The sequence below is a fragment of the Notothenia coriiceps genome, unplaced genomic scaffold (genome assembly GCF_000735185.1).
Source record: "Notothenia coriiceps isolate Sejong01 unplaced genomic scaffold, NC01 NC01_scaffold00019765, whole genome shotgun sequence".
Lineage (NCBI taxonomy): Eukaryota > Metazoa > Chordata > Actinopteri > Perciformes > Nototheniidae > Notothenia > Notothenia coriiceps.
Genome location: NW_011352466.1, coordinates 212,929 through 222,914, shown reverse-complemented (window position 1 = coordinate 222,914; position 9,986 = coordinate 212,929). Strand labels below are relative to the sequence as shown.

The 9,986-nt window shown below is 43.7% G+C and overlaps 1 protein-coding gene across 1 annotated transcript; it reads right to left on the bottom strand.

The window, feature by feature from the left end:
• Positions 1–334: 334 nt before the first annotated feature.
• Positions 335–6,663, bottom strand: klf6a (Kruppel like factor 6a). The gene is made up of 4 exons (XM_010779055.1): positions 6,343–6,663; positions 4,163–4,745; positions 3,233–3,356; positions 335–2,774 (listed from the first exon to the last, which is right to left on the bottom strand). The coding sequence occupies exons 1-4, from the start codon at positions 6,442–6,444 to the stop codon at positions 2,723–2,725; spliced, it is 861 nt and encodes a 286-aa protein (XP_010777357.1). The 5' UTR covers positions 6,445–6,663; the 3' UTR covers positions 335–2,722.
• Between the last annotated feature and the right edge of the window lie 3,323 nt (positions 6,664–9,986).

The window sequence follows — 9,986 nt, the reverse complement described above, 5'->3', positions numbered from 1 at the left end:
ATTCTATTTTTAAGTGATAAATTCTAAATGTCAGATATGTGCCCCCGGTGCTCACACACTAACACTAATCTCATTGTGTCAATATTACTGCAGCAGAAATGTAGCAATTCATCCTCAGCACGCTGCAAACCTCCCACAGATAAAGAAAAAGCCTTCACAATAATCAGGCAGAACTGAGGAGAATCAACAAATGAGACAAAGGAAGCAAGCCAAAGTCAGATAAGAATTTCTTATTATTCCAATAAAAAATACATTCATACAGAAATATAACAATTTTGCAAAACAATTTCAAATAAAAATGTCATAAAGCATAAACATAACAATTTTACAAAAGTTTTTTTTTTTTTTATACAAAGATTCAGTTGAGAACAAAGATCTGTGTGTGTGACAGAAGAAGTTGGGGTAGTGGGATGAAGGCGAATGATGGAAAAAGATGCGAGCAAACACAGGGCTTAATCAAGGCTCAATTACCATTTGAAAAGTATTGGCTGCCGTTTGCAACGAATGGATGTTCCTTTCCTTTTTGCCCACAAAAAAAAAAAGGCACTGCCAGCACTACCCACATCTATCGCAGCAAGGAGTTTCAACTTTGTACTCATCTTGTCTCTTTCACTCGCTGATCTGAAATCCATAAGTCTTGCTGCAACATCGAATTTCTACAGCAGTGATCTGGAGTGGGTGGCACTTTTTTCCTGAAACAGTAATAAGTATAAACCCTACAATGACTATGGTTTGGTCCCACTCCACATCCAATAACAGATCCACCTTTAACGGTGATACTGTCATTGTTTTTTTGTCCAACTTCCATGTGCACGCTTGATCTTTATCTGCTCCCCCGCCCCCCCATCGCTCGCTCCTGTGGTTTCGATAATACTGTTGCAGCTTGGCTAAAACAACGCTCCCCAGACAGGTCAATAACCAACCTACACAGTCAGCAGTCTGTGACAGATTCCATGCCAACAAAGCCTTTAGCAATTCATTACTGAGAGGCAGTACAAGGCGAGGCCTGTCCGACTGCAGCCTGTTAATTACAATAAATCTTTAGCTTTTTCTTCAGTCCCACTTGCAGAGATGGAGGGACAGAAGGGGGGGGGGATGATGGTGTTGGAGATGGTGGGGAGGGAGACTGCGAAAAAGGAGCAGCACTGCACACATTTGTTTCCCTAGTCTGGTTGTTTTGTACCTTCGAGCTGTGTGTGATGGACTGGACTACAAACTACACAGTAGCTTTTAATAAATGAATTTAAGTGATCTAAACATATTTACATGTTCTGACTTGATTGAATGTGATAACTGGCGCTCCGACTCGAAAAGTGCTTTTATCTGAAGATTTTTTTTTAGCAACGCGATTAATGGTCAGAACAGATGCGGACAGCGGTCATTAAACACAAAGAGGTGCGAGTTAATGCGTAATTGAGCCTTGATCAAGCTTTTCAAATCACCCATATAACAAATGTGACTTCCACGGGGAGCAAAACCACCGCTACCACAGGGCTAAGTCACTTGCATAAGGCACCATTAAGGTCAACAGTGCATTATTATGAAAAAAGTAAATCAAAATTACTCCTCAAGGCATAGGATGAATGAGAGAATGAGTAAGCAGTGGTGAAGTCTCCAGCCGGATGAAGAAACGGATGAAAGAATAAAAGAAGAGGGAAATCATCAAGGCTTTATGTACAATATTGTAACATTTAACCGTCCGCACTTTAGCTGCACTTTTATTCAAACTATTTGCAGTCCTGATTACAGTGGAAACATGAAATGAACAAACCCTAGAACCATGCAACACCTGTCTATGATACTGAAGTTATAGTATAGTTGTGTTATAACTCTAAGCACACAGCTTATACAATTGGACTACAAATAGAGCTTTGTAGCTTGTAAAAAAATAATAAACCAGGCTACATAACACATTGCACATTTAGTAGCTGCACCAAAAACACCAAAAAAGCTCCTGTCATACAGTGACCGGGTGGGAGTGGGGGGTGTTTTGGGTCACTGACCAGAAGGGGGACACGTCCTCCTTCTATAAAGTCAAACCCAAGGCGTCAAAAGCTTTGAAAGCTTCCGAGACCCCCCCCCCCTCTTGGTGCCAGACAGACAGGCAGGAACTTCCACCCTGCCCCATCCTCACACTGCCACCGGGGAAACACAAATTCCCCCCAGAAACCCATTCAGTCCACAGCAACATCGGTGCCAGCCCCGCACCATCCATCAATCCAACTCCAAAAAAAAAAACCCCTCTCCTCTTCCTCTCCTCTCAGGGGGGGCCAGTCAGCCGATCTCAGACATTCACAGTGCACACATGCTTACCTCAGACAGTTTTGTAAAGTACCAGTGTATCTGCTGTCCGGGAGATGTCCCCCAAAAACATCATGCACCATACATACAGATCATTCACTCTTTGTTTGTGTGTGTCATTTATCTTTTTTTTTTTTTTTGTCTTTTTTGTGTGTGTCCTTCTCAAAAAAAATGTCTTCCCCATCCATGATTTTGTCCTTTTTCGTTGCAACAGACAACCTTTCAGAGCGCCTTTCTCCAAAGAGAGGTCCCGGAGGCACTGGGTTTCAGTATGGTGCAAAACGGCATGCTTTGGCTGGAACACACTCCCGCCACTCTGCTCTGGGACAGTTCAACCAAGAGACTGGTCGGGAGACGACATTTGTTTTTTTTCTTTCCAAACTTTCCCCTTTTTTCCGCCTTGGTTGGAGCTTGCCCTTCTCTAGACGTGCCTCTTCATGTGAAGAGCCAGATGATCGGACCTGGAGAAACATCTGTGGAGGAAGGGGAGAAGCAAGTCAGTATCAATACAAAAGATACTGAAACAGCTTTTGTGCTCCAGTGATTACCAATAGATAAGAATTTGAGCCTTTAGATCACATGCTTTGTCATAATGGAAGCATGAAATTCCTTCTGAGAACAGGCCAGAATGACCTCCTTCAAACAAAGCATGCAATTGAGACACTTTGTAGATGATCTCAAACCTAGTTTTGCAATGTCTTAGCTAACATTCACACCAAGGCTTATACTGGCTGATTTATCCATGTAGCTTTAATGCTTAGCTACCTGAATAAAATGCATCAGTGCTTCCGTTCTTTAAAGACATGCATCATTATCTAGATGAGGCAAGAATAGGAGATCACATCAGGAGAAATGTGGTGCATGCCTCAGCTCTGTCTTAAAGGCTTATCAGAAGTCTAGTGACGTTCCTTCAGACAAGTGGCTGGCTTACCTGTCACAGTGACTGCATTTAAATGGCTTGGCCCCGGTGTGCTTCCTGAAGTGCCTGGTCAACTCGTCGCTTCGTGCAAAACGCCACTCACAGCCCTCCCATGAACACCTGTAAGGTTTCTCACCTGCAGGACAAACATTAGGGGCGATTAACTCAGCTCAAACACAAAAGGAATGTTTTTTTATCCTGCTCAGGCTGTGATTGGTCGACTCTGCGCTGTTGTCATTCAAATTCATTCAGATCAATCAGTGCGGGGCCAGGGCAGATGACATAAGTGCTGACAAGTTACTCGAGACCCGGATTCCACAGAACCGGTTTGATCACTAGCTGGGTTTTGTCGACCACCTGAAACATGCTAAGAATGCTAATAGCGATGCTGCGTAGGCGAACATGTGAAATGTATAAAATTAAGTCAAAAAGACACACGTGCAATTTCACGCTTTTAATCAAAAATAAGAAACGCTCAAATGACCATTCAAAGCCCTTCCAGCTCGGTGCCCCCTGGCTCCTCACCCCTTTCCCATGGTGAAACTCAATCTGTTTTCAAGTCCTTTTATCTCCCATGTGCAACCCCTCCCCCCTGTTCGTTCGCTCCCTCCCTCGCTTGCTCGCTCACTCACTCACTCACTCACTCAGTCAGTCACATTCCAGATAGATTAGGTCACAGTTTAGGTATCCAGCCATGCAGAGCTAATACTCGCAGCGCTCCAGCTGAGGGCACCATGCAATGTGGACCTTTAATTACATTGCACAATGGATGGACAATGACGTTAAGGTGGAAGACTGAATTAAAAGCACTTCCGCCATCCGCTGTTTTAAACACTATGAATGAATTGGCTTGAGAACAGCTGAGCAGACCCTTCTGTTTACATTCATCACACGTGGTCATGATGTTGGTAACCTAGGGTTGGATAGGAGCTTGGATCTCACCTGTATGAGTGCGCTGGTGTGCTTTTAGGTGGGAGCTCTTTGTGTAAACCTTACGACAGCCGTTGAAGTGACACCTGTGCACTCGCCTCCTGCCGTCTGGGGACGCGTCCCCGCAACTGAGTCCCGTCTTTTCCGTACTCTTTGCCACCCCGCCGGTCCTGATTTTGCCCGGCAAGTGCGCCTCGGCATGTGTGTTGACCCAGCCGTTAGTCACGACACTGGGCTCCGAGTTGGCCTCCGGAGAGGACGGGGGAGTGCTTATGATGGATGGGCTAAAAGGTCCAGAGCCAACCAAGACAGAGCCCAGAGGGTTGGAGGTAAAGCTGTGTGTGGGCGAGAGCTCCTCAGAGCTGTCTGAAGCTTCGCTGCTGGCGTCAGAATTCACACTGTTGGTGTCCAAGATTTGGCTGTCCTGATTGTCCTCGTCCTGGGCCGCGGGCAGCTTTGGGTCGGACTCGGCCTTGGCCTTGTCCCCGCAGACCAAGATCAACTTGCTCCAGAGGTCCTCCTGGCTGTCGAACTTGAGTTCTGCCGTGGAGACGTAAGGCTCGCTCTGAAGGTAGCGCTCCAACTCCAAGCATGTCTGGTCGAATGAGAAGATTGAAAAAAAACGAGTTACAACAAACCCTAAAGAGAGGATTTTCATTCACACCAGCAAATTGCTTCTGTGTGGGAAACCCTTCTAAATGATGCATGTGCACATACCCAAAATGCCTAGTGTGGTGTAATATTTGTTAAGTGCTTACAGCAGGAAACATTAAACAGGAAATAGTAGCAATTACAGCACTTATCTTTAGTGTACTCTTAGGCTCATACTTGTAATGAGCAGGTTTAGATATAACAGCTGTTAAGATTAATGGATGGAAAGATAATCAATCGTTTTTAAGCAAAAAAGCCAAATATTCGCTGGTTTCAGCTTCTCAAAAGAAGATTCTGCTGCTTGTTTGCATTCATTTAATGTTTAATGACATTATCTTTGGTTTTGATTGTTTCTGAGAAAATAAAATAAAACACATTATCTTGGGTTTATATGAATCAACTCGAAAATAAATGTAATGTATTTGCATTGCACATGCCTAGAGTCACTGATTTACTGCTTTTCATAATAAGGGCTCATCTCAAACATCACCACATGTGCCCCCCCACCTCGGCCTCATGTCATGTAAGCAGACCTGATCTGTCATCCTCTCTGAACTCCAATCCTCCTGCACCTGAGTTCAGCCTAACACTAAACTTGCTTTGTCATTTCAACACTTGCATGACTCACTGAACAAATCTAAAGTCCTTTTAAGGAAGCCGCTCAACTCCCCCCCCTCCCCTCCTTCCTCCAACATGAGCCATGCAGATGCTTTTCCTCATGCAAACCTATGACATGCAATCACATCCTTCCTCAGTGGCAGCCACTCCACAAGATATTTGACTTCAGAGGGCCATTTAAGTTGAAAAGCAAGGGGCCATTCATTAGACAGCAGCTTTGACAGGGCAGATGTAAAAGAAAATATTTCCCTCCAGGCTCCTGCAGCCCAACAACATATTTTCCAGCTGTGCTAGTGCCTACTCATGCAAGCAGGAATTGGCCCTGGCTGACATTTGATAGTGCCATGTTGTGGAGCACATTCAAATTCAAGAATGATGAGTTTTTAAGGATATTATGGCTTAGAAAAACAAATGATAAAGCTGAAACAATATCAAATGGAAAGCTGATGTTGGTTTTGAGACTGTGGCAAAACAGACCGACTGAATCATGTTGTAAAAAGTAAATCATTGGCTCATATTTAGAGCTGATCCTGAGCCAACGCGCTTCTAACATTTTGAATTAACTGCCGACGTGTTTGAAATCCTACTTCCTTCTAGTGAAACCAGCACTCATGCCCTGAAAGCAGCCAATGAAAGGAGAAGTCAAACTATAGCAGGGCAGTAAACGCAGCACGCCGCTGCTTGTATTACTCTGTGCCCATTCATCTTGGAGGAGCAGAGTCTCGACTCCAGCTGTCAGACTGACACACTGATCCACTTCAGAAAACTTCATAAGGGAACCGATCGTGAAATATCGCGTCAGGTGAAAGGATGTGCGCGGTGTTTACAACCGTTATGATGCGAGTCACTAACTTTGCGGTGTAATCTATGAAATAAAAGCAAAGCGTCTCAGTTCCGCTTCTTTGAAAATAATGTATATTCACCTGCTGCCAGTACTCCTCCAGTGACGGTAAGGCTGAGAAATAGCCCGTGTCGTGAACTATTTGAAGTTCTTGAAAGATGCTGCACATGGGTAGAACATCCATTTTCCAGAGTTGGGTTAAAAAATATTAAGCTGCAGTTAAATGTGTTGTAAAAAAACAACCGAGCGGTCCCCTGCGATGCAAGCCCGTAAAGAAGTGCTCGTTTTCAGCAGTGTTACAGCCGAGCGTCCGTCCGTCAGTCCCCCCCTTCTTCTGCTTTTTCTTCTTCTCTGCGTTCAAGGTGTTTGCAAACACTGCACTGGACTGGATGGGGAACAACTGCGCTCTGCAAACTTCCCTATTCAAACCTCCAAGCCCGCCCNCCCCCTTACTCACGGCAGGATTACGCCTGCATCCGATGAGCCAATCAGCGTCAAGCAGCGTCAGGGCTTGCAAATGATATCACAGTCAACCAATCTGGGCAGGCCTCTGATTTAATTTGGTTCCTTCTGCGTTTTAATTGGCGCGTTTAACTCCCAGTGTCTCGCCGCTGATTGGTTGGTTATTTATAGGCATGTATATAAGCGAGTGATGGGCTCTCTGTCCGTGCAGTCTTTTCTGTCGGCTACGTGTTTCGCCACAGACAGCGCCTGTGAGCCGAAACAGTTCTATTCCTCTTCAGTGGAAAACATCTCTCTCTCTTTCTCCCTCTCTCTGTAACTTTGTCATAAGTAGCACTTGCAACACTGCTGTTTAAGGAGAGGAGTTCACCAAGCCTGTAACTGTGGTGAAGTGCATGTTGACATCAGCAACTGAATACATGTCTTGGGACACAGTGACTAATGGATGGCAGGATATTATGTGTTATCAACGCACGTATGCCTTTAGAGGAAGCATTTGCCCTCACTTCTCTCTGACTGAATTTATATAGACTTCTGCTTTAGTTCTGAAAAAGACCAGAGTTGCACTCTCTGCTAAGTAAGGTTTTCACAAGTGCATCTTGCCATTAGTTAAAAAAGCTTTTATCAGATTAAGATTCAAAGGAGTTCCCAGAAGTTAAAGGATTTGTTTTACCCCAGTTTAGTTATTATGATTCATGGAGAAACACATGGTGATTTCCCAAAACATCTCAGACCAGAATAATTTCTCTGCAACCTCTTCAGGGAAGTGGTTTGCAACCTTTTTTTGAGAAAAGGGAAGATATACTTATGACCCCAAATTAGTGTCAACATTAGCTTTAAGCTACAACTGAAAATTGATTTTTCCCTCAAATATACAAAATCAAGGGTTTAAGGAGGTTTGTTGTTTTTATTTAGAGATAGAAAATAGAGACAAGCAAAATGTAAAAACTTTTTTTATAAACTTATTTTTTTATTGGAATTCTATGCTTGTATTGTATACTTTTGACATTACACAAAGTAATTAGAAGCATTTAAACTATAGTTTAATTATACCTTACATAATTCCACTATTGTCTGGTGATACCCAGCTTTAGTCCCTCATGAATGACTCTTCATTCCAGTAACATTCCATCGCATATTTGCAACTCTGTTACGTCATCCCAACTTATGCTAATCATTTCTTCTTTGCAGAAGTACTCGCGCGCCACAGAGGCATCTCTTCCTGCTGCATTTCCATAAGTTCACAGAATGAAGTCGTACCAGAACCTGGCACGCCATCGCCTGATGAGATAAACAACATTTCCACACAAGTCCCACATTGTCTCACGAGTTGCAGTATTTTCTGCTGCTGGCCCAAGCAGACAACTGAGTGTCCTTTGTGCTGCTCTCAGCTGTGAGGCCATATTTGTCACCCATAGCATCTGATTTAGTCATATGGCGATGGGATGCCTTGTGAAAGCCTGGAGCTGGCCTCAGTGGCCCTGCTGAGGAATTCCATTCTGCTTTTATGTCACTAATGGGGCTATTCATTCAGTCCCTGTAGAACTGAGTGGACACTTTGCTTTGAAGAGTCCATTTCAAAAACTTCTTCTATCACCTCAACTTATCATTGCACAATAACACTCATTATTTATGCATTTTCCAAAGTTGCCAAGGCTTACACCGTCTGTGTTTGATGAATAACAGAGTACAACGCCGGGTCCCGCCGGAGCATTAGTGGGCAGCTCGGCAGTAATCACTTCCTTCAGAAGGCCTCAGATGAAGCATTTAGAGAATGCGCGAGGTCCTGCATGGCAGCTTTTATCTTGGAGAGCCAGGTCCGCAGCTTTATCATCGTTATGTAATCCCTGCCCAGCCAGTAGCCACAGGAAAGAGCAATTCCAGGATGACCCATTTTAATGCATCACTGTCAACTCAATTAGTGAGTTGTTCTAAGGGGTTTTTCTGGGCAACCTAGGTGCTCTGGAGACCAGCTCTTGTATGGTTTTCCATAATGTGTACAGGGAATATTTAAAGACCAAGGCTATTCCCCAGAGTTCATCATCCTCTATGGACGCTTTACAGGAGCTGAAACGGAAAAGATTAGCAGAGAACTTGATGCTCGGAAGAATAATCGTCAACTATTTTGGTAATCATTTAAATTAGGCAAACAAAATCCAATATTTCACAGGTATTGTTGCTTTCATTTGTCATACATTTGAGTAAATTATTGAGTGCTGTTGGTTGGAGATAAGTAGAAATCTGCTTAATTAAAAAGAAATGCAATGGTCTTAATTGAATAGGGCTAGGACTCAGGTGCATTTTGTTTTGTTTGCAGAGTAAAACAACTTCAAATACAACAAAATATAAGTTGTAAAGCTAAGAAACAAAAGTCCTTAGAGGGTTATAGAAGGAATCTCCACTCAATAAGCATTAACACAATTCTAAGAAGGCAATGAAGGTTTGTTTAATCCACTTTAACAAAAATAGGTAGACCATAGTTACACATTTGGGGCGAAGTTTGGTACATAACAACAGTATACTTAACAGTGCCAATGGTGCATAATGACATGGTATTTTTTTAATGTATTTGCCTGTAAGTGTCATAGAAAAGAAGCAGAGTCAGATTTATTGCCTAACAATGTATAAGCAGAGATGACGGACTCAGATTTAAACGCCCTCTCTTTATTTCCCTGCTTACCATCAGAAGGCCAGTTAGCAATGAGGTACAGCGCTGTTGATAGAGATGCATCGCTCTCCGCGGGTGCCACTGAAAATTTGTCCAAGCTTAAATAAAATGAGAATAAAAATAATTGATTGGAAATCAATGCACATACATCATTCACTCTTTTGTTAAAAGGAGAAATGGAAGGGAAGAGCGGGGTGGGGGGAGAGCTCCTGGAAAATCGATATTCATTCCAATCATAAATCAGAATTGAGTCAGCGCTCGCGGGGAGGGGAGATAATCATTGGCCTGGTTTTGGATTACATACTCCACAGGGCTGAGGCTTGTCCGGCCTGCAAATGTGTTTAGCTTTGTCACAATCCCCCAGCCGCTAAATTTCTCGCCCCACACACACAAACGTGAACGGTGAGATCCTCTCATTGAAATGCATTGATGGTAACGTGCGTTGTTGGCCTTATGTGCCGCTGTCAAGCCACGTCTGGGGACAGATCAACATGTGTGTACAATGGGTCGCGTGGTGTCAGCTCCATCAGGCCGTCATTGAGGAGCCTCTGCCTCCCAGCAGCTCTTGACCTTGAGGATGAAGAGTGGGTCCCGTG

Bases quoted from the DNA above. Each gene is read 5' to 3' on its own strand.
- klf6a (XM_010779055.1), bottom strand. From the start codon at position 6,444: ATGGATGTTCTACCCATGTGCAGCATCTTTCAAGAACTTCAAATAGTT. The intron at 4,746-6,342 runs GTGAATATACAT...TCATTCGACCAG, and splicing joins TGGAGGAGTACTGGCAGCAG to ACATGCTTGGAGTTGGAGCG. The intron at 2,775-3,232 runs GTAAGCCAGCCA...CTTCCTCCACAG, and splicing joins AAATGCAGTCACTGTGACAG to ATGTTTCTCCAGGTCCGATC.